The sequence below is a fragment of the Harpia harpyja genome, chromosome 10 (genome assembly GCF_026419915.1).
Source record: "Harpia harpyja isolate bHarHar1 chromosome 10, bHarHar1 primary haplotype, whole genome shotgun sequence".
NCBI classification, from domain to species: domain Eukaryota; kingdom Metazoa; phylum Chordata; class Aves; order Accipitriformes; family Accipitridae; genus Harpia; species Harpia harpyja.
In genome coordinates, this window is record NC_068949.1 from 38,911,983 (window position 1) to 38,936,745 (window position 24,763).

At 42.0% G+C, this 24,763-nt stretch overlaps 1 protein-coding gene across 4 annotated transcripts in view; it reads left to right on the plus strand.

Moving 5' to 3' along the window:
* The first annotated feature begins 228 nt into the window (after window positions 1-228).
* Window positions 229-24,763, plus strand: part of SLC18A2 (solute carrier family 18 member A2) — a 31,405-nt gene continuing 6,870 nt past the window's right edge. Inside the window, exons 1-11 of one of the 4 annotated variants that reach the window (XM_052799587.1) lie at window positions 229-302; window positions 378-525; window positions 2,308-2,659; window positions 10,344-10,402; window positions 12,388-12,471; window positions 15,036-15,128; window positions 15,555-15,644; window positions 15,753-15,796; window positions 15,872-15,932; window positions 21,031-21,126; window positions 24,605-24,683. In XM_052799587.1, the coding sequence (XP_052655547.1) occupies window positions 405-525; window positions 2,308-2,659; window positions 10,344-10,402; window positions 12,388-12,471; window positions 15,036-15,128; window positions 15,555-15,644; window positions 15,753-15,796; window positions 15,872-15,932; window positions 21,031-21,126; window positions 24,605-24,683 (1,079 nt within the window). In that variant the 5' untranslated portion in view covers window positions 229-302; window positions 378-404. Of the gene's footprint in view, window positions 303-359; window positions 526-2,307; window positions 2,660-10,343; window positions 10,403-12,387; window positions 12,472-15,035; window positions 15,129-15,554; window positions 15,645-15,752; window positions 15,797-15,871; window positions 15,933-21,030; window positions 21,127-24,604; window positions 24,684-24,763 lie in introns of those variants that run through there. The other 3 variants (XM_052799585.1, XM_052799586.1, XM_052799584.1) reach the window with 3 other exon arrangements.

Here is a 24,763-nt window from a genome sequence, read left to right on the forward strand (position 1 = left end):
CTCGCCGGGCACACAGAGCTCTCGGCGTGGCCCTCCCCGCCGCCCCCCACCCCGCTGCTTGCCCCGGGGGGGAGAGACAGGGGGGGAGTCCCATGTGTCGTCCCCCCCCGCGGCCCCTGCGCCTCTTCCAGCGCTCCCACGAGGACCCGAGGTGCCGCCTCCTCCTCCTCCTCCTCCTCCTCCTCCTCCTCCTCCTCCTCCTCCTCCTCCTCCCCGCTCCTGCCCAGCCGGCTGGCAGCGTGCGGCCGGAGCGGGGACCACGCCGGGAGCCGGGAGCCGGGCCGGGCTGCCGGCGGCCAGAGGTGGGGGGGCAGCGGGGCTGCGGGGGGGGGTCCTGCACCCGGCGGAGGTCCCTGAGGGCCTTTGTGTGTCCTCAGGCAGAGCCGGCGGAGGGGCCGGGGACGATGGCGTGGGGCGAGTTCAGCCTCCTCCGCTGGCTCCGGGAGAGCCGGCAGTCCCGGAGACTGATCCTGCTCATCGTGTTCATCGCCTTGCTCCTGGACAACATGCTGCTGACGGTAGTCGGTAGGTACAAGCGGGTTTGGGGTTGGTTTCTGGTTTTTTGTTTGGTTTTTTTTTTTTTTTTTCCCTCCCGATTTATGCCAGGAATGATCTCCAGTGACACATGTACTCCCTGAATGCGTAATTAATGCTCTCAACCCAAACATTTCCAAGCACTGATTTTTTTATTATTTTTTTTTTAAACGCGACTGATATTCTAGGTATTGCAAACACGCTGCCATGCACAGCAAAGGCTCGCTTTATTTCCACGCTAATTGCAGGACGAGGAATGCTATAAAAAGGTCTTCGTAATTCTTTTTTTCTACTAAACGCCACTAACACTTCACAGAACGACAGATAACAGTATTTTTAGCTCATCATCGTTTTTTCTCCTGTGGTCATGCAACTGAAACAACAGGCTAGATAGCATTGGAGATGCCTGTTTCCTGGCGATAGTTTCTCTTTCCCCCGCATTGGTCTTAAAATGATAGGTTAATAAGAAAACTATCTAACTGGGTTTTAAGAAAAGCACTTCTGCGAGTCGGTTTAATAAAGTAATCCAAGTTTTGACCAAAGTCGAAGACACAACTTCTACTGGCTTCAGTGGCACAGTGTCAAGATTTAGGAATCTACTCAAATAAAACGCTTGAACTTTTTTCACTGGTAGTTTTAGAAGTCCTCATATTCAAATGTTTATATGAATTTAAAGAAAAAGGTTCAGAGAAACTAGGGCTTCATGGCTGCGCACACACACACACGCACACGAACGCACATGCTTCTCTCAGAAGTGAATCGGGCTGTGCAGAGCCGGCTCTTGGATGATGCTGCAGCATCAGCTTCTGAATCAGACTCCTGAATTTCTTGGGGGACTTCAGCTTAAAAGCTGATGCCACAGTATGGACCTTAGCTAAACACATATATATTTTTGGCAAGTCGATTTTGCATTTTTTTTACATGAATATACCTTCTTATAAAGTTATTAACATTTAATTACTTATTCAGTGCGATGTATGCTAGAAGCTCGAGAAATTATTATACCCTGCAGACTTACTAAAAGAGTGGGCTTTTTCAGGGTGAGATGCAAGGCAAAGAGGGGTGATTCTGGCACTAGTGTTAAATTGAATGAACCTGACATCTCTTTTTACACATGCTGAAATGCTAATTTCTGAGATGCATATTAATGCAATTCAATTGCAGCAAAGATCCTAAAGCATACAAAGAAGGTCCCTTCTGGATGATCTTTTCAGTGTAAGTTTTTAAAAAATAATGAGATATGCAAACATCCACACATTAGTTCTGAATACTTAATACAGGAGTGTTGCTGTTACTTATCAATATTTCTGTGGTTTATTTTAGAAGTGTGTTTTATTACATTTTTTATATTTGGATTTAATAATAGTTTCAATGCTTTTCTCATCTTTCATGTTTTCACAATCTAATAAATGGATTTGCGCAGTCATGTGCAACAAAGACTCTTCAGACATGGGTTTTGATACTTCGTACATTTTGCTTTCTGAATGATGTCTGTATAGAAAATCTCATATTTCTGAAAACTGGCAAAAAATAAAGACTAACATAAAAGAACTTTTTGTTTTAAACTGCACTTCTGAGTTACTGGTGTGTTTTTTCCCATGAGCAAACTCCTATTTCAGTTCTGTGTTTCCGCCGTTCAAAATCCTTACTAATGTGCTCTGTAGGAAAGCCTTGTATTTCCTAATCAGTGGCAAAGCAGACAAGAAAATTTGGTGATTCCACTTACAAATAACCTGATAGTAAGATGCTAATATATTCTATTTGTTTTTCCAGTGCCAATAATTCCCAGTTACCTTTACAGCATCAAACATGAGAAAAATGCCACAGAAATCCAGACTACTAAGCCTAACGTAGTCTCAACAACGATGGACAATTTTCAGAGCATCTTCTCCTACTATGACAACTCAACGATGGTTACTGGAAATGAATCTGATAAGACACGACCCAGAGAGCTGCATCATACTCAGACAGAACAAATGATAGTAAATGTGACTCCTTCCCCGTCTGACTGCCCTAAGGAAGATAAGGACCTGCTGAATGAAAATGTTCAAGTCGGTCTCTTGTTTGCCTCAAAAGCAACAGTGCAGCTAATCACTAACCCCTTCATAGGGCCGCTGACAAACAGGTATGTTATTTCTGCTACGTTACTCAGTTAGGATTTTATATTGATGTTTTAGTCCATATTAGTGTTTCAAACAAAATATCTTGAATTCTATTGTGGCCCTGGCTTACTGGCCTTCTCACTTTATCTGGAGGAATATTTTAGTGAAATACGTTTGGTGAACACTTCTAAACACCTATATCATTTTCAAAATAAATCGCTAAGCTGCACGTGAGCCATCTGATACGTTCAGTACCGTACACTTTTCCTCCAGCTCCTGAGGCCTCCAGTTTTTATAGAAACTTTTGCTGAAATCGTGTTGAAACGTCTTCAGTGCAGTTATATGGAGCCAAAAGACACTCCAATGTAGTATTTACAAAGCACTGTGAATTGATGATATATCTGTTACACCTACATTAGGCAAACATAATATTGAAACTGTAGGCAGCGTTCATATCCCTCCCTTGCTCTCACAGAGATGTGCAGCTCTTGGTGTGATTTGGTATTCAATGATTTGGAGTCATCTGAGGTAAGAATCAGTGGGAAATTCATGTGGACATCAGTGAAAAATGAACAAGTGTCAAACTTTGCTGATGCCATGTTCATCATTGAGTTCAGTGGATCACAGATTTCCATCAGTATATGATCTAGCCCAGCCTTCAAACTGTTCTCTCTAAATTCTTGCATATTTATGATGTCTCGAACAAAGTATGTTTAAATGGTATTTCACAGAAAATCTATTTGAGCCAGGATCAAGGGTATAAGCACCACTATCGTGACTTACAACACCCCCAATCTAAGCACTAATGATGTTTACACGGAGATTAAAAAGTGTTTGTAATATAATTTAAATTTTTGATGTTAATAATTAATTTGATTTTATTGTTAGGTTTTTGTGTAACTGTTCCCCAGAGAAGCAGCTGCAGTCCTCCAAAACAGAATCTCTGCAGGAAATGAACTCCAAATTGTATTTAGTCAGGTCACTAATTTTCATATTTCTCATTTAAGCTGTTTTTATAAAGAAGAATTTTTCCTTTCAGAAAATAATATGCGGCAGAAATTTGGCCTTGTAAAACACTTTCGTTTAAGCAGTCAATGCCTATCATACATGACAATATCCAAAACAACCAACACACTTTAATGCTAGATATTTCAGGTTTTGAAGCCAAAACCACCTTTCTTAGGTTTTACAGCTTTTTATATATATATATATATTCTGAGTATTTAATTTCAATCTGATAGAAGAGTATCCAACTGAGGGCTAAGCAGTGGTTTGATTCACAGTGTTATGAATTCAAAACCTGTATTCAATCTGCGGAACTGATCTAAACACAAAAGCTTTAAATGAGATATAGACAGTTCCATTTCTCTCTCATTTCACCTTATCTCCTACTGCATACCACCTACAAAGATACAAGTATGCCACTGTAAAATTACTCTTCCACAAATATTGCTGCAAGTCGAGGAGGAAAACAGATTTTTGTTACCTGGATTTTCTTTATTGTTTTTTGAGGATATGATAACTCATCCACAGGCAAAGTAACACAATGTCAAATAATATTTTTGTAATAGTTCTTTAGGTATTCCAGATTTTCCTAAATGTCTAAATTATTGCCCTATTGATATTTACTTTCCTCTGTTAGCATCATCATTTCCACAACCTGCCAAACCAGGAGAAGGGCAATAATAACGCCGCTCCACGTTGTCGACGCCTTTTTCAATAGCGCAGTTACGTCATACTGTAGCTAGGATCTCCGCTCTTTCTTCGGTAGGCATCTGCCTAAGTCAGAGGGTGCGTGTCCCTGCCGATGCCTCCCCGTCTGCCTCCGCATCTCGGGACCGGAGCCTGGTGCTGCCTGTGCCAAGGCACGGGGTAACACCTCTCCCCTGGAGCCGGCTGCCGGGACACGCGGGATACATCCTTACGTTTGGCCGTGGGGCAGTAACTGTTCTTGTAGCGTCTCCCTTTGCTGTTAGGAGCAGGGTTGGCAACACACCGGTGTGAACATTAGCGCTGGGGGCTGAGATTTTCTCCTGGAAACGTCCTACAGGTTTTTGCACGGGGCTGAGCGCGTGACCGCAGTCACGGGGGCAGGTTTGCAAGCTCAGAAGCTCAACAAGTGCGAGAAGAAAAGTCAAGGAGCACATCCCAGTGTCCTGTGCGACAAACTTGTCTCTCATACAGCAGAAATGAGTGCCTTAGTGGCAAAGTGGCCCTAAATTGGATTTAAGGATAACTGGTTTTCCTTCGTGTGTTATTTGTATCTTGGTACCAGTGTCTGCCTTTCTTTTGAGAAAAGTTTAGAGGGAAATACCAGTTAACACATTTATCAATTAACTGTAGAAGTAATTGGCAACCTGCCCCCCAAAGCTGACATTTCCTAATAACAATGTATATGATCAGTTAAAAAGCAGTGTGAAAATTGTGAGTATTATAAATGAAACAGAAGATATCTGAGTTATCATTACAAAGACTCTTCCTTACCACTGATAAGCTGTTCAGTGATAATTGTTATTGCCGTTGTTACTTTTGCAAAATTTCAGAAAAATATCACAGCTTAAGGAGAATTGGTTGCTTGGTTCAAGATTAGTGTGCGCAGCTTGTTAAGATGCCCAGTAAGTTTCTTTTTCAAATAGGTAACACACTGTGTTTATGGTTTTTATTTTTCAATTAAATATAGTCGTTCAAGAGTGGTTTAGATTTTTAATTGAGTATGGAGTTACTGGCTTTCAGTAGGCATTGGCTTTGAGTGCTTGAGTTTGTACAGGATGCAACAGGATGTTCTATTCATACAAGTCTGTGCCAATAATTACTTTATTTTAGGTTTTCTGGAAGTTTTGTAGGCTGTTTTCCCCTTTTTCTATAACTACTGGAGGTATAGATTTTAAAAAATAAATTTCAAAATTGGTTTCATTCAAGCAGTAAATTCTGCTAAAAATATTTCTTATTTAAAGGCCAGCTCTTTCTGTGGAGTACCAGACAAAACACACACCTGGCTTAGTGAACTGGTTTGCAATTCATGAAACAACGCAATTTACCCTTGGTCTCACAAAGTCCTAGCAAAGGAAGCGCTAGGTGATGACTTTGCCATAGGATGTCAACAACACACTTCCCACCATGGCACGGTTTCAGGGCAGAGCTGATAAGATTTTGTGGCTCAGATGCACATTATGTTTTCCCCTGTAGTGAAATTGGTAAGAAACTATACAAATAGCACAGCACTTGGCACAGGGCACTTTGTGAGGAGGATGCCCTGGCAAGGGGAGATCGAAGGCTCTGCCTAATCCTTTCCAGTGAAGAGGGTGGGCAGAAGGCTGCCATGCCCTCTATAACTAACTGATTTGCTCCATTATTTTTTTCAGACTCTTACCAAGCTCTGTGAGTGAGGCTGTGAGCCCAGCCGTGTTAGCCCCACAATCCACTAGAGCCAATGAATATCTCCATGCCATGTCTCTCTCTCCCTTTAGTTATCAGTCTGAAAAAATACATAGTTTTAACCTTGTGCTTATCCATATTGGCCTCAAAAATCAGTGACAAATGAATAGATATTTTCATCATCATTTTTACACCAGCCTGACCACATTTTTAAACTTCTTTGCCTGAGAGAGTGGCTAGGACCATGACATGTTCATGACCAAGACACATGCAAAGAATGAGGCAGAGAAATAAATAGCATTTGTAACTACTTAGCCACAGTTCAGTTCCTACGGAACCTTTCCTTTCAGGTTTTGGCAGGTGATTGAAATGACAAGTTCTGCAGGTTGGACAAAGCCCCTCTGCCTACCCCGTGCTACAGCATGGAGGTGGAGAGTGCATGGATCACACTCCCCATCCCTGCTGACCCTGCAAGTTCTTCCTTACCTTCACAAACATCCAGCGGTTCATTAGTCCATAACCTCGAGGAAAATATTTTTCTTGCCATATGTCCTCCCCAGTCTTCACTGGAAGGGAAGAAGGTAGCCAGACTGGCAACCAGGACAGACTTAACAAGGGGTGCTCACAGTGGTACCGGTGTAGCTGTGTAACAACAAGGTTGAAACCACCGGATTTGCAGCACTGTAATGGATGGATAATTAGGCTCTAATCACCCACAGCTGCTAACCTGGTTAGTGTAACCTTTATTTTACTGCTGCACAAGACCCATCACTTGGTTGTCTTATTGTAGGGTAACCTTGTTAATGGGTATAATGCACTTCCAAACAGTCCTGCCATCTGGGGCCAACGTGGGACTGAAATGGAGTAATTTCGGTGTTCTCCATCAGTGGCAGCCTTTCCTCTCCCTCCTTCAACTAATGACTCCGGCATTTTCAGAGGTCAGAAATGCTTGTAGGAAGCACTTTTAGTGCAGGTAGCCTTGGCGAAACATGCTGGACTCTGCTTCAGATTCTCTTGGAGGGTTTTGCAAGGAGTGCCCAAGAAAATCACATGCTTGAGTGTGGTAACGAGAAAAAAGAAAAGACAGGCTGTAATATTCTTTTGTGTTGCACACATGCAGAGGAACAAAATGTAGAGATAACTGTGATGGAGTATGCCATGTCATGGCCGAGAAGTAGAAACTGCACATTCACAGGTTTCACGTGGCAAGAACATGAATGGCCCAGGACCAGGAGACAGAATCACTGAATAGTTGGCTGTTACAGGTAGTGCCTCTCCTTTTTGTGATTATTTATGTTATATAGTGCAATTGTTCACCAAAACCTCCCAGTCTGTGCTCTCTAAAATCTGTTGGACAGATCAGGGAATGCAGCTGCAGATTACACATTTGTGGTAGCAGAACTGCCAACTAATTAGTGCTGCTATTTCAGGAGGAGGCAGGGTTTGCTAAGAGGCAGGGTTTGCTAAGATTATGCAGGAAAGGACAATCTGCATATCTAACTAAATGTCAGCTGGATGTGGGTAAGACCGTCCCCTGACCAAGAGCAACCACGACTTCTAGAGGTTCAGCAGTCTCCAAATTGTGGGTGAAGCTCCAGGCAATTTTTACCTTTTCAGGAGATTATAATGACTTGTTTAATTCAGCGCAAATGCATGTCCTGTGCTGACCTATATACCTTTGCATCGTCTTGTATGATGGATCACTGGCAATGCAGACTTTGGCTGAAATGACTTGCCGTGCCCACACAAAGTCTAGTTCTGAAATGATTAATTTCTGTGTGGAGGAAAAGGTATGTGTTAGACCTCGGTATGCGTGATAAAGCATCATGGTCTGCTGGGTAGCAAGAGTAGGACTGCGTTCTGCTCCAGTTCTGCCCTCATCACCCTCTGCTATGTATCGCTTCACACCTTACTGTGACCCTGTTTGTCCAAGATAAAGGAAGAATAATATCTGTGACTGCAAAAATTAAGAACAATGCTTGAAGAGTATTTCGCTGAGCATTAAAAGTGACTTCCAAAATACTTGTTTTCTTACAGCCTTCAACCACCAGAAACTTTCCAAGTGTAGGAAGCCCACTGGAAGAATTGAAATCTGCTTTAGCTTGATAGAGTATCATTCAGAACTAGTATGATAGCCCATCTCTTTGCTTAACTCATTAATGTTTATGGAAGGTCTCACAGCTCATGTCTCTGATCTAGTGATGGAAACGTGAATGTGGGAGCCAATCTGGATGGCATTTGTCTTCATGCAAATAACTGAGTTTTAATTCAGTGTACTTGTAGCAGAAGCAAATTGCTGTCTCATGGTCCCTTTGTCAAGTCTAAGAATTGCTTGGTTTCTGTACTGAAATCAGGTTTCTCCCCCACAGTGTCCATCCTAGATGCCTCTGGGATAGCCTTGACTGACACAACTCTACTTTACTTTGCAATGGAGGAAGGCATAAGGACATTCAACTTTCACTTTCATACCACAGAGAAAGATGCTATCGCTCACCACCAGCAGTAGCCATACCTGCAGGGTTTTTTTTTTTAATCTGTACTTCTATCAGTGCTTTCTTTAATTGAAAAATTCAAAATCAAAGCAATTATGGTCAAACTCTCTGTGGCCTGTTCTACTTGAACCCACTGGGAAGGGAAGTGCCCACTTCAGCTCTGAGGCAGGCATGAAGTTGGTAACAGGTAATTTTTTATTTCCTCGTGTAGGTAGAAACTTCAGTGGAGATTAGCACCCCATTGTACTACAAACACGAGCAAGAGAAGAGACAGGCTTAGAAAAATCATCCACAAAATAAAGCAGACAAAAAAAGGTGGTAGTATTCTCTGACAGGCCAGGTATCAAGGTGCTCAGAGATTAAAATGATTATAAGGCTACAGAGGAAGTCTGTGATAGTGCCAGGGATTTAAATTGCTTTGGAGATACCAGTCCAGTTTAGTACCACATGAGTAACTAGTCTCTGCTGGATATTTGTAACACCCCCTTACAAATTTCAACTAGAAGAATCTGCGTACTACCTTTTTGACATATTGTAATGTAGTGATGATATTTAAGGCAAAACTGTTCTTCATTAGAGGTTTCTGTGGCATGTAGAAATGTGCATGCTAGATTTCTTTCATTTACAAAACTCAAACAAATATTACAATGAGGCATATAATGAACGTTGAGCCCTGCACTTCAGACAGTTTTCCATTATCCAAGGTCCTTAATTGTATAAAAATTATATTAACAAAAAAACAAAGCACAGAATAATTATTTTGGTTTACCTATGTCGTGACTGCTATTATTAAAAATTAAAAGGGCCATTATAGACTCTTCCTTTATTTGATTGACCTACTTCAGCCAATACTGCCAATATAAATGCCCAATACTGTCAAATCATTGGAAGTTGAAGTCAGTCAGTACTCCTTGGAAAAGCATCACCCATTGTTGAAGAATTTGGCCATGAAATAATGTCTTTGCAAATACATTTGAGATGCCCAATCCTACAAAAAAGAAGCCATGAGTAAAGTGTGCTGAGTAGAACACACAGACTGTCTTCAGAGTTACCCGGGTAGTGTTTTTGATTCTAGGGTAGATTTTTAATGGTGTGAAAAATAGTGTATTTTGAATTTTTTATTAAAGTTTCAGTTTTAGCTGCTCAAAAATTGTATTTGCTTTTCAGACAAAAAATTCTTTATTTCCTGGAAGCTTGAAAATACTTATAGCAACCAGGCATTTCTACAGGCTGTTTAGAGTCCTAATGAAGAAGTGGGCTGATGAAGAAAGCTTTGATCAGCTCTATTTTTACTCCTAAACCCATGGAAAGCAAAAATCTTATTCTCAGGCTCTTTAGGACTCTTCCAGTGCTCCTGGCTGAGGCAGAACTCTCAACAAAGCTGATGACAAATTTTTCCAGTAAAAAAGCCATTGGTTTGACTGTGTCTCATTATAGTCATTGTATTATGAGGATGAAAACAGATGAGCATTGAAACACCACTGGGATATTTCTAAGTTCAGCATGCTCAGACAAATCTTCCCTTCTCATATCCTTGGCAACCCCATGGAGGCCCAGAGGGGCTTTATTGAGAACAATTATGGTGGAACGAGAACAGGGCAATCAGATTCTAATGAGAAGGATTTCTTCCAGGGATTTCAGATACCAAGTCTGCTGTGCCAGATGAAACGGCGTTTGTAACACGGACAAATTTGATCATGTGGTCCACAATAAATAGTTCAAAGCCTACCAAGGAACTACAGGTTGGGTTTTTGCGATGTGTGCACTCGTGTGAGTTAAGTCTAACTCAAAATGTCAGTGAGACAATCCCAGAAATGTAAATGTTCATTTTGTTTTCCAGAATAGGCTACCAGATTCCACTGTTCGCTGGCTTCTGCATCATGTTTGTGTCAACAATCAGTAAGTGTCCACATCTTATTTGGTCTGGCCCAGATGCAACTTTTAAATAAATGATCTATAATAGTTATCACTAGGAATTCTTCTTGTTGATGTAGAGGGACTGATTTCTAAGGAAGATTTAAGGGCGGCTGCTCCATGTGGATGGTGATGCTGATGAGATTTGACAAGTATGCTCTTATGAACGTGCTCTAAGGAATTCACCACCTTCCATCCTACGTCGGCCGGTCTCTTCCTTAGCTGAACCTTTCTCCCAGGTTCTTGTAATCTGAAGTGGTGCTCAGACAGTTTTAAACTGATAGCCATGGGAGGGCCGTCAGCCATGAGAGGGCTATTTTGCAGGGCCCTTAACAACTAGCTATCGTAGGGGCTTATCAGAAAGATTGTGAGGCTGCAGTGGCTCATGGGTAGAATATGAGTCAACAGTGTCACAACGTTGCTAAACATCGCAGTGGGATGTGCAAACAGGAGCATAGCCTGCAAGTCAGCTGAGGTCATTTGCTCTAAATGACACTGATACAGCCTCAGCTGGTGTTTTATGTTCAGTTTTGGCATGGCATTTAAAATAGTGGCCCAGATGGAAAGAGTACAGAGGAGAACATCAAGGATCATTAGAAGCCTGTGAAGAACAATGAAAGAACCAGGTTTGCTTCAGAAGGCAGATGTAAAACATACCAGAGTCTATGACAAAAAGGAAGGGAACGAACAGTTTTCCATGTCCACTGTACATAAGAGAAGGAATAACGAGCTTAAAACTGTGTCAGAGAAAATTTAGGTTAAATATTAGGAAAATATTTCTAACAGCAAGGGGGCTGAAGTCCCGGAGAAGACTACCTGGTCTTAGAGTCTCTGACAACTCTGGATTTTAGGAAGATGTTAGACAAATTTTAGTTGGGATGGAGATAAGCATAGTAAGCCTAATTCATGACAGAGGGGAGTACTGTTGATTTGCTGGCATACTTTCTTCCTTTATTTTTCTTTATTTTTCTCTGTCTGCACAGGTAGGGATTTTTGTAAGACCCAGTGAAAAGCCCAAGAGGCACAATGCCACAGGGCGGGTGGGAGAAGTGCACGTGGATCTCGTGTTTAGCTGGTCTGTAACAGCTTCCCCCAGCTATAACCTGTCTGGCAAAATTCCTTAGGTGGCCAACAGATAGGAGCTGAAAAATTTTTTAAAAACTCACTGTAGATACAATGCCACTGACCACGACTCAGGCTCTACAAGCAGAGATGCACTTGGGTTTCTGGGACGCTCCTACTTTCCAGTGTTGTGGATGGGGACTTTAGCTGGACTGATGAGTGCAGCATCCAGGGGCTCTGTCCCAAAAGGCAGAGAGGAGCCTGGCATAAAATCCCTTGGGGTGAGAGAGAGAGGCACCTCCTTGGGTGAAATTTCTTTAGTGGTCTGCTGTTGGGAGGATCAGGAACTTGCCACAGCCCTTGAATGAGCGGAGCTGGCTTCCCTGCACCTTCAGCCAGCCAAGCTGCACAGCATCTATCGCAGAGCTGGCAACACCAGGGTAAAAACTCTCTCCACCCATTTACTTGTTGGAGGAAACATCGGTGCATGCGTGCATGCGGGTGCATGTGTATTAAATCCTGCTTTCCCTGAATGCCTGGAGCTTCAGACTGGGCAGCCCTAAATAAAGCAGTGTGGGGAGGCAAGGCTGGAAAGAAAGGTCTTATTACTCCTTCTGTGTGCAGCTGAATCAGAGCAGGATGTAATCAAATCCTAAGTAATTAGTTAAAACTGCTTGTGTGCTTGCATTCTGTGTTACCAGGAGGCTTAGACACCTGAGAGCAATTTAACACTGACACATCTAAATGCAATAAGAGCAAATAATGCAGTTAGCATTGAAAGTGGCACAAGTTGCTGTAAACACTTGACTAAATTGTATGAAGTTTTTGTGGTAGTTTCAAGAAATCTAACTTTTTAACCTAGTTAGAGTTAACCTAATTTTAAAAATTTACCTCTATTTTTTCTGTAGTGTTTGCCTTCTCTGGAAGCTATACGTTACTGTTTATTGCCAGGTCCCTTCAAGGAGTGGGTTCCTCTTGTTCATCGGTGGCAGGTAAGAGAAGAGATGATAGAGTAAAATGCAGATCACTGATTCTGTCATTTCTAGTCATTTTCTGAATTGTATTTTGTCTGCGGTTTTGATAATTAATCCAAAAATATTTAATTAAATCAATTTCATGTTTTTTCTGTCCCTTTCATATAATGTAGCTCAAAAGCAAATGTCTTCTCAGACTTCCTTGGTATTTGGGTTGCGGTAAGGTAGTGTACTAAATGAACTGCGCTCTCCCTGGGATTTCTACATCTGTCCTCTCAACATTTTAAATTCATTTTTAGCCATTTTAAAGGTCATTGGGAACTTATGTTGGTACTTATTATAGTAGGGATAGCAGTTCTGTCTGCTACTGAAATTTCTGTTATAAAATGTTGTTTTCAAGGACTTACCATGCCATCTGCAAGTTTGGACTCAGTTTACCTGTACCAGATTTCCAATACAAGGTTATAATTTTTAAATGAGTAGGTGAAATGGAGTATGGGTTTTCAGCCCAAATTATTCAACCATTTCTGAGACTGAGATAGGAGAAAATACGTTTTGTTCATGTTGGAACATTTCGCAGTCTTTTGTTGGAAAAATTTCCCGTGATGGCAGCAGCAAGATAAATTTGGCTTGGGAAGGGAGGTGAATACAGTGTTTTGTCAAGAATGTGTCTTTTGGCTTCCTCAGGAAAATTCCCCCTTCCAAGTTGGACTGGTCTATAAGCAGGGTTCACATACACTCCATAGAAACTTAACAAGAATTTGGCAGCTGGATTCCTCCTCGGTTCCTTTTGCAGGGATTTTGCTCCAGCCCACATCTGGGCAGCACTGCTGGGGGCAGCTGGGGAGATGCAATGTCCCAGACTGAGCATTTGAACTGGGAGCAAGAAGCTTCTTATGCTTAAGATGGGCTTGAAGCTGTGCAACAAGCACTGGTTAAGCAGAGAGAATTAAGCCTGGATGAACAGTGGAAAGAGCAGGGATACGGCTAAGGGAGCAGGCAGGGGCTGGGATGAGGAGCGCCTTGAGATACGGCTCTTAGATGAGTACGTGACTTTTTTTCACAGGCATCCTACAAAATAGAGCAGAAAAGACCAAGAGACCATCTAGTCCACCCCCTTCCTGAAGGCAGGATCAGCTTTGTATCTGTCATTCCTCATGTATACTTGACAGGCATGTTCTCAGAAGCCTCTCATCTAAAGCCTCCTTACTGTCATGTAATCCCATTTCTGCTTCCCATACTTGAGAGAACATGAAGAACAGTTTTTTTTCTTTATCTTCGTGGGTCTCTTTCATATTGCAAGATTATTATCACATCTCGCATCGTTTTTCTCCTCTCTGGTTTTAAACTGAAAGTCTTGCCGTTGCCCCTCACAGATATTTTTCTATGCCTTTGCTCACCCTCATTGCTCTTCTCTGGATAGTCCCCAGTAACCCCCACCTTTTCTTCTAACTCCTTACAAGGGCCAAGGGCAGTGAAAGTCACTTCACGTATCTCACAGGCAAAGGAAGTTTTCTGTAGTATTGATGCCAATCAGTCTTTTACCCGCCCCCGCAGTTGTGCATGTAATCATTCCTACCGAAGTGTAAAACTTTGTGTTATCTTGTTTGTATTGTCTCCTATTTTTTTCCAGAATATTTCTCCAAGTTTCACAAATGCATTGTGAATTCTGATACTGTTCTCTAACTTGCTCTTCAACTGTTCGTGCAAACAATTTGATGTCATCCGCAATTTTCTAAGCATGTTCATCCACACAGGACCTCTGCTTTTTTGGTGCACATGATGGAGGGTGTTCAATTAATGATCAATCATGCAATATTTTTTGTTTTCTTTTTCTGGCTCACTGTATAGCTGTGGACCCTATTTACTGAGTCCTACTTAAACCTTGATTTGAAAACAGAATTATTAATTTCTGTGAGGACTCTTCTGCAGCTTTTACCTCTACAGTGTCTGAGTGCTTCACAGAAAACACAAATAAATTGGGCTTCATGTTTTCTTTTGTGAAATGAAGGCTCATCACCAAATGCAGAAGTGAGGCGTGTGAAAGTAAAGGTCAAAAGAATCCTTTAATTTTGGATGCTGAACTCGAAATACTAATTTTCAAAGTAATCAGCTCTGCATAATACCTCATGCCCAGAACACGGCTAGCATTGACTTCAGTTACAGCTGGGAGTGGTCACCAGACCTTTGTGTCAAGTGCCCTGACTATAAATAACAGATAGTGAATACTTGTCAAAAGCTTTGTTTCACCTAGTTGAAAAGCGGCATCTAAAAGCTCTGTGAAAAAGACAGGGACAAAGAATCTAGCAAATGAGGGCATCATTAAATTACCTGAGTAATACTGTATAATAGAACATGGTCTTAGAGACCATTTACATTTGCCAAACGTCCTTTTTGCTTCAAGGTGAATTCCATGTGGAGGGGATATATATATTTGTATTTATAGAGAGAGATACCTGCTGTCATGTCTGTATAATGTTTAGTAGGGCTGGCAAATGATAACCATAAACTATAGTACATAGCTGCCTAATTTTGCGTTGTGCTTTTTAAATTTTTTTTTCTTTTTTTTTTTTTAATTTTAGGAATGGGTATGCTTGCCAGTGTATATACAGATGATGAAGAGAGAGGCAACGCAATGGGAATTGCACTAGGAGGCCTTGCTATGGGAGTATTAGGTCAGTGAGATGGAGGCTCTGCTGGCAAGAGAAACCACCCCCCAGCCTTCCCCAAAGCATGTACTTTGGATCTATGAAAGCAGCAGAAGAGTCTCATCGAGTGCAATGTTATCGTGCTGTCTCCAGATTAGATTCATGGTGCATGTTAAGAATAGTTTTTCCCACAGAAGCACATTTCTTATGCGGATACATATGTCAGGCAATAGTCTCTGAGATGTTTGGGTTTTGTTTACATGGAAGAGTATCTTGGGGAGTGAAGAATATGGTTATTGTCATGATCAATGAGCTTTGTGGTTAGGTTTTTTTTTTTAAATTGAGCTTTTTGGGCACTGAGTGCCAATAGCAGGATGCCCAAATCCTTGCAGAGGATGTTTGCTCAGTCAGAGATGTGGCTTCACAACTGTGTCCTTTCTTTCTCCCTGGCAGTGGGCCCACCTTTCGGGAGCATCATGTATGAGTTTGTGGGGAAGAGTTCTCCTTTCCTGGTGCTGGCAGCACTAGCTCTGTTAGATGGAGGTCAGTAAATACGAAGAGTCAATATCGCCATGTAGCACATCCCTTCCATATTACTACCATCTAACCCCCTTCTCGAAGAAATGTTACAATATTGATTTCTTTTTGCAGCTGTTCAATTATTTGTTCTGCAGCCATCCAGAGCACAAGCAGAAGTAAGTATTAAGGAAAAACACTCTAGGCAATGGATGACACTTTGCCTTTCCTAATCCCAAGCTTTTGTTTCATAGAGTCAGAAGGGGACACCATTACTGACGCTTTTGAAGGACCCGTATATCATTATTGCAGCAGGTACAGGATTTTTTTTTGTTGTTGAGATTTTTGTTGGTAACACAGGATGAATATACCAGTAGAAACATAATAGGTAGAAAATTTGAAATGTAGGTGTCTTTCCAGCTGAGAGGACACTAATGACTTGTGGTTGCTCGTTAAGGCAATGAGATGTGGCCATGAAACTTTCTATGAGGCATGTGAATAGGGCCAAGGCTTTCACAGGGAGGAATTGCCAGCACATGGCAGGCAGGTGTAGGGAATAACACTGAACTTTGTTTCCGTTTGAAAAGGGAGTGAATTTGGTCTCTAGAGCATGGATTATATTTCATAAAAGGTCTAGGGTGAATGGTGAATGGCGTTTGGTATTACATGTATCGTTTGTCTAATGAGTCTTTCTGTCTCAAGGGAAGTTTGCCTTTTTGCGTTGCATTTTGTTGAATATTTATTCTGAAGTCTGTAATTAAGCCTGGCCATTTTTAATATTCATAAAATATCAGAAAAGAGATCATAATTTTTGCAGTTTTGTTTCTTAATCCTAACCTGTATGTCCAAGAAAGCAATTCTTCCAGGCATATTTGGGGTTTGCTGTTTCTTGGTGGTCTTAGGGAATGACCATTACCCTAACTCTTTGACTAGACACTTGGTCAAGCTGTGACTGAAGTTATACGAACACTTTTACTTGAGATATTCTTAGAGCATTAAAAGACTTTTTCATAGAATGAAAGCATTTGAAGGAAAAGAGTAGCAAAGACAGTACTTGTCATAAGAGATCAGATCTATCATTCATCTAACTCAGTACCTTGTCTCACAGTGCTTAAAGCAGGTGCTGCAAGGTGAGGTTCACCTAGCATATAAAGTAGATTTCTGGAGAATAATGTAAACCCTGCCTAGGTCTAATATGTGACAGAACTTGGTTTAAACCACAAAATATGACCGGGGACTGATTTCAAGGAGTACTCTGCTGATGAAGACTTAGCTGCTCATGCCAAACTAGTCTTAGCCAAGGAAGAGAAAAGTAACCAAAGACCATGGATCCCCCTATTTTGACCACATCCTATGTCCACTGAGAGTGGGGATGGACTTTGTTCCCATTTTCTAACACATTCACATGGCATTCAATTCCTGCCGCTATTCTCTTCTCTGAAGCTGTTTCAGCTGATGTTTCAGGGCTCTGTAAAGCAGGGCTGCACAAACAGTCTCAGGGCAGCAAAGTAGTGAAAAGATTCAGGGCTGGGTAGCCTGAAATCAGGACAGTGTGTGTCAGAGAGACCTTACCTTTACTGCTCTGGCTCTTTTTGCCTCTTGCTTCCCTGCATGTGCCTGCAGGTACTGCCAGTGCCTCCAGTTTCCCTTCCCCGTCTTTGATCCAGAGCAGCTGGGCATGACCAGAGAAGGGAAAGGAAGGATGTACAGAGGAGTAGAAACATAAAGACCCTTTCTGTTCCGATCCCTCCTGCTCTTGCCAACTGCTCTGGGTGACCTGTCCTGCTCCCACCGAGCATCAGTGCCAAGGATCTGAGAAAGTCCCTCCCGTGGGTTACCGGCAGGGTTAGGTACAGCACCCAGGGTCTCTGCCTCCCAGGACAGAGACTGCCCACGCTTTGACAGTACGGATGATGTTGATCTCTAACCACAGCCTCTTCTCCCTCTGCTTAATTTCCCTTGCAGACCAAATTTGTTTTTTTCAGAGCTGAATGCCAAATACCAACTAGAAATTCAGCCTTTTTTCTGGCCTACCAGTGCACACCAGTCCAAATGCAGATTTCTTGAAGCACCAGGAATACACTGTTTAAATGTTAATTGCTTCAGCTAGGAAGTTGTTTCTTTTTACAGTGCAAAGGGTCAGGAAGTTTCATTTGCTCTCCCTTACCCCAGGGAGTCTGGTATTTTCCTTGCTCTGTTTTCTAAGATGGGAGCTTCTGATTCTGATACTAACAGGGAAGGTTGGGTAAGCGGTTGGTTGGGACGGCAGAGTTAGCTCCATGCTCAGACACCTTGAGGCAGTCATGCCACATTTCTCCATATCTAAGCCAGTATAAAGTCTTCTGCTTCATGAGGATGCTGTGAATGTAAATGTCCCACACTGTGTATGATGTTCAGATACAATGATTGTATAAGGAGAAGGTTAAAAGTCCCACTGGGTTTGCGTGGCTCAGGGAAGATTAGAGGTTTTGAATGGCTTTTAAGGTGGTTAACTACCTCATTAAAAAATTGACTGCATCTCTAGTGGGCTGACTTGTTAACCACAACTAAAAACCAGGGACATTTTAGGCATGCTGCAAATGGGCTAGCAGCTTAAGTGTTCTTTGCACTCTTGATTTAGGTACACTAATTTCATGGTATAAACTCAGATTCAATCTCCTGAGTGTGCGTCATACGCTTGAGTCATAATTGTTTGTATTCTCAAAGAACAAGCACTTTCTGACCAATTTGGCTTATCTATGGCACAATATTACTCTTTAACACAAGGTGTCTTGAACTCAAGCATGGTGCTCTTCTCTCTTCTTTCTGAGAGTATGACTTTTTTCCCTTGATAACCCACGTTGCCTGTGAGTTAATAATGGTGACTGTCAGACAGGGGGCCAGTGCTCTCATTCACTCGCTGTATATATCGCAGTCCCTACGGCCAGTCCTGCTGCCTGTTGCCTTTGGTGCCAGCAATAGCTTTTGCAGGATGAGTTGTGGCCATTCCTGTTGAACGTGCACTCACCAGTCACGGTGGGAAGCTCACAAAGATGTGGGCATCAGAGGGACAGGACCAGGTGATATGGCAAGCTCACATGAAAACCTCTGCAAGAGAAAGGAAATGTGAGCAAATACAGGTTCTGCCTCCTATGTGGATTGTGTCAGAGGTGATGCTTCAAAGTCAGTGCCATCAGTACTCACTGACCCAGGCGAAAGAAACGTTACTGATGTTTTTTGTCACTGCTGGTAAGAGCTAAGTGAATGAAGTCAACATCATTCTCGCAGCCAGACCTCACTGAGCGCGATTAAAGAAACTAGGCTTTACTAGGTGACAAAGCTGCATTGATGGACAAGTTAGTTTAAACTATCAGATCCAAAAACCAGAGTTGAGACAGATGTCATCATGAGCACATGGGTTCCTGAGAAGGTGTGTGACAGCCTTTTGCTGGGTACCTGGTTTTTCACAGAAAAATACCAGTGATGTCTATGGCACTCTGCCAAAAGCTGAGTGGGTTCTCAGCTGCGGAGATGGGATCCAGCTGGAAGGTTGCAATTTCACACCTGCTGGCCAGCATAGGATGTTTAATCTAATTTTAAGGAAGAAACAATGTAGGATTTATGCCTTTGAGATATGGCCCTCTAAAGAGTGGTCAGCTCCATACAAGACAGAGGAAAAAAATATTTTATCTTCTTTTGGGGAAGCTTTGCTAAGGTAGAACAGTCTTTATTGGACTTTACCCTGAGTTTGCAGAATAACAGCTCAAGTTCTCACTTTTCTTTTGGGGCACATCCTCAAGATCTGAAGCACCTTTGTCACCATGTACCTGACTAATTTGGTAAGCTGTGGTGATGCTCCCTGACCCAATGAGAAATAGATGCAACACACGTGTGCGTGCACACCTGTTTCTCATTTCTTTGTGAAGTTTAAGAGTAGAATAAGACCTTTGCTATTGAAGCCATCTCTGTTAGAATGGCTCTGCACTTTTTGTGGCCTGAAATTTTTTCCAGCATCAAGGAAGCCGTTCGAGCATGGCTGATTTTGGCTCGGAAGAGGGCAGCCCTGAGGTGTTTAACTGAGGCTCCTTACAGACACTACACTAGTGGGAGCTTTCAGCAGAGTGGAAAGGTTAGCTTTAGATCTAACCTTTCATCCGCAGGGTAGAGCAGTGCTGAACTGTTTCTCCTTGCCGTGGGAAGGGAGTGAGCCAGCTAGCCTGGAAGTTCAGTTTAGGAATTGTGACTACACAGTCTAATATATTCTGACAGGTTTGAGCAAAGAATGACATCAGTGGTCATTTTGTTTTGAAGTGTATGATGAGGAACTTGTTCCAGGAGAAATAAAATTTCTCTGACCTCAGACAAATTAAGCTTTTTTTTTTTTTTTTAAAGTAAAATTTGGATGGTAAATGACTGTAAGAGCCTAGAATATTTTTCTAAATTTCAGAGATTATAAATATTAGGAAGAAAAGTGGGAACACAAGTTTGAGGCTGTCACTTCTAGTGACTTCCAAACTCCCTTAAAAGTCATTTTGCAAGGGATTAGCAGAGGGGACATGTCCTATTGCCCTGCATTAGGCTCTGACTGCCTCGGGTTCTTTTCAGTAAGTTGGAAAGGCATCTTGAATCCAAAGAAATACCATGGGGTTTAATAATCCCTGCACTAAAGCTGAAATGCGATACTGAGGATAGACGCACTTGACACAAACCCACTGGAGTCTGGATCTGCAGGCAGTGGCATAGGGCAGAGCCGAGCTGGCGGGCGAGACTGAATCAGCATTTCCACTGCCTGTTATCCTTTGCGTCTGGGTGACTAAAGGTCCAGAAATTCAGAAGAGATTTGGAAGCATTTGAAATTCATAGGGGTGGGCAAGCTCAGCCAGACCCATGCTGTGCCGCAAGGACTTACTGGCTGCTCGCTTTAGGATCTCTACACAAAATTCCCTTTTGTAGAGGATAGACATCTCTGTGGTTGTCTCATGGTATTTTTAGGATCGAGACCTCCACATCTTACTGTAGTCATTCTCAGATGATGGAGGCATAGGGTCAGAACCTGTGCCTCTTACACAATAGGGCTCCGGTTTTGCCCCAGGAGACTAGGTAAAGACCAAAAGATTGTAGTTTTAGCTAATCGTTTGTACAACAGTAGGACCTCATGAACTTTCTAAATGTCATCAAGCTCGCTGCAGACTTTCACATTATGAAAATAGCTTAACCTTTATTGTAGAACTTCTAGGAGAACAGAAATATATAGAAAGTTAGTCTTCAGTGATTTTTACATTTTATTCTATTTAACATTAATCAACATTTGCTGCATGACAAATAGGACTGTAAAATGCAATGTTTTTTGTAAAAGCATCCATTCTTTGCATGGCTTTTTGTTCAGTCAGAAGAAATAATAACTACTTTTTTTTCCTCATGTTCTTTCTCTAAGGATCAATCTGCTTTGCAAATATGGCGATTGCTATGCTTGAACCAGCATTACCTATCTGGATGATGGAGACCATGTGTTCAAAAAAATGGCAGCTTGGTAAAGTACAGCATACTATTTGTATCGCTATGTTTTGTCTAATGACTGTCTCAGTTCTGGTCCTGTTAATGATGGTCCCCTTACACGCTTCACGGTAGTAATTTTTTTTACTATCTTTAAATTGTCGGTGTTATACCTGCACAATTGCAAACATCAGTTTGTAAGAAAAATAGGTAGTGGATTGATGTTATTGCAATAGAGGCTCCAGTAAGGGGCAACACTCACATTGCAAGGAGAAATAGATGCAGGCAGCCACGGCACTGTGCTTGTCCCAGCTCCTTCGGGAGCCCCAGCAGCACCTCTGGCAGTGGCTGCAAGATGCCCATTGAGCTGCAGAGCCAGCCTAGCAGGGCAAAACAATTTGTCTGGATTTTCCTCTGGGAAAAACCCCATCCTCAGTTCCTAGTTTGAATTGCCAGGAGCAGGCAGCCACAGGAGGTGCACTATGTTTGGTGCAGAGCGTGCTCATGGCAACACATACTCCTTCCAGGGCTGCTCCTGGTACCATGTGGAAGAAGGATGGACTTTATTTAAAATGTGGCCACCAAGGACATAAGGAACACTTTCCCTTGAATTTGATAATTTGACACTTTTCAGTGGTTACTTAGTCATCCCATTCAACAGAAAGCAACAGGAGAGCCCCAACTTGGACCATGTCATAACCTGTAGCAGGGACACAGTCTCAGGAAACCAGTGTCCACAGGCAGACTGAGAATTTGTCCCACGTATCAAGTTAGACTAAAGAGTAAAATTGGGGCAGTTACTTTCTCTTTGAGGTGAACAGAAGGGGGGGGGGGGGGGGGAAGAAAACGGACTAACTTCCAGTGTCAGACTGTGTGCGGGAGGTTGATGTGAATTGTCTTGGGTGGGGGGTGCCTGGCCTTTGTGTGCCACAACCCATGGTGCTGATCCTCTGTATCGATCTGACTGATGTTTACCGTTTTAATAGTTTGTAGGAAAGAGTTACCGTTACAAACACAACATATACCTATTTGATAAAGTTAATGAAGTGTTCTGTGCTGTGACATTTTGTGAGGGTATTTTTTAATATCAATATATGGCAATCGAAAGAAAAAGAAAAATCCTTCATGAAAATGATGTTCAGCTAGCATCCGACTAATATCCCTACTCTGTGTAAACGTAGGTGTTCCTACATTATACAGAATGCACAAACCTGAGTTCTAATTAATGCAGGGTGGCCATAGGTAGCAGCCCTTAATGTGCTGCTGTACTGTTGAACATGGTAATGACTGCTAGCCTGTAATATAGCAAAATTAACACACAAACTTAGATATTTTAAACCTCACAAAGTAAAAGAAAGATCGCTTATCTACCTCCCTCACTACAGTTTCGTATTACTGGTACAACGAGAATGAGATTTACAAATCTCTTCGTCAAATAGAAGTTCCTAGAAGCAAAATATCCATTTTAAATTAAGACTAATTTTACCCCTTAATGATATAAGTAATTGACTCCATTACGCTTTGTCTGATTTGACAGCATTAATTAAAGTTTTTTAAGCCTCTTAAATTATATCTTGAACTGCAGGGTTTTAAGCAAATCATTATCTTATGCAATTTGGAGATCCAGCTGTTTGAAGCATGATCTGAAGAAGGTATAAAGAACCTTGATTTGATCAATTAATGTTACTGTGCATAAAGCTTATTTAGAAAATGACGGTTCTGCTTCAGTATACCACAGCTTACATACACACCAACCTGCAAGTCTTACTTAACGAGCCTTTGCAGTTTTGGGGTTTTTTGACAGTTGTCAACGTCTGCTATATGTGACCATTTGGTATAAAATCCTAGCTCCAAGCAATACAAAAGTAGCTGCGGTTACACAGGTGAAAATATTTCCCTGGTATCACCATTGTAACCCACAGGGATTTTAATCACAGGATATTGCTGTGCTAAAAATTACCTCTTGATTTTTTTCTTCTTATGAATATCAGAGAGATAGGAAGGAAGATGGATAGGCAGGAAATGAGAAAATCTATGTTGCCTTGGTGAAAGATGAGGAGCATATACACTTAAAAGAAATGGTTTGATTGTGCACTGTAATGTCACGGCTGCTGTCTAAATCTGTATTACCTGATTTAACAGTGACCAAATGGAAGGCTTGTCGTGGCGTGCGCTATTTTGTCAGACTTACCCAGCTTTGTCAGGTTTCCCAGTTTAATTTTTCTTAAGAAAATGCAAAACTTAGGGGGAACAACAGAAAAATACCGTGTGTTATTACTTCCAAGGCACATGAACCATTCAAGACCATTGCCCAAGGATCCAGCATCAGGCACAGCTGCCCTGTTTCTTTGCCTCTCGGATATTTTTCATACAATGCCTTCTCCTCAAGGGCAGTCCCTGCTCTCACACACGCCTGCATCATCCTCCCTGGCGCTTTCCAGACAGCGGCAGCCAAGGCAGTAGCACACTATAATATTTATTAACATTTCTTCTGCAAGGCAGCAGCTTCCTTTGACACTTCGCCTCCGGCTGGGTCCTGCCCTGTGACTTACCTGTAGGGAGAGGATGAATCCTCAAGTACAGCCTGTAACTGGCTTTTAAACCAGAGATATTTCTGGCCACCGTGCAGCCAGCATCTACTCCAGCTACAGCCGCTGCTGTGGAAACCTCAAGACTAGAAAAAATTGCTGGTCCCAACAGTATGTTTTTCTGAGTGGATGTGGGGGAGATGGGAGGGTTTGGGTACCCTCCCACCAGGCTCCAAAGGAATGCTCAGGTGCCCTTATCTGCAAGTCATTACATACAATTATTTTTTTTTTAAATTTAAACCAATAACTAATTTTTTAAAATTAAATTTTACTGGAAATATATTGGCTAAATAATTTCAAACCCATGATTTTAAGGTTTCTTCACCTTTACATTATTGATATATACTTGGCTTTGGTCGCTGCTTGACCAAGGACCATATCGCAGCATTACAAACTCACCTTAACACAAAGCCTCACGGCATTCACAGGCTTGCAGGGGGACCGTGACTTGCAAAGCCACAGCAGCAGTCCTGCTGCCCACTCCTCCAGGGAGAGATTCACCCACCCCTGACTGTCCTGGGCTTGCTGCATGTGCTGAGCATATGCTCCATAAGCCGTGCAACTGCAAAAGAGTTGCCTTCCTTGACCTATCCCAAAGCTTATTGTAGTTAGAGATGAACTTTTTGCTCTTTGTTGTTCCATCCCCTCTCCCATACCAGTTCTTGCAGCTGATGCTGAAAATCTTTTTTCAAAGGCGTTGCATCGCTCCTGCATTTCATAGATGATGTCCTTAGATTTCATGAGAAGGCTGCAACAAACCGGATATTTGATTTTTTTTTTTTTTTTTTTTTTGGGGGGGGGGGGGGCTATGCACAAAGAGTCTATTAGATACCTTCAAATCAAAATTGCAGTGTCTGGAATTTATTAGTTTCTTCTAACACTTCACTAAAATCATTGCTGATAAAACATCTTATTCATATTTTTCAGGCGTTGCTTTTATTCCAGCTAGTATCTCTTATCTCATTGGGACTAATCTTTTTGGGATACTCGCACACAAAATGGGAAGGTATGCTTAATTTAAAAATACTAATAATCTTCCAGTCGGTTCATGTACCATTTCCAGTGTTTCCTGGGGCAGTTTTTTGA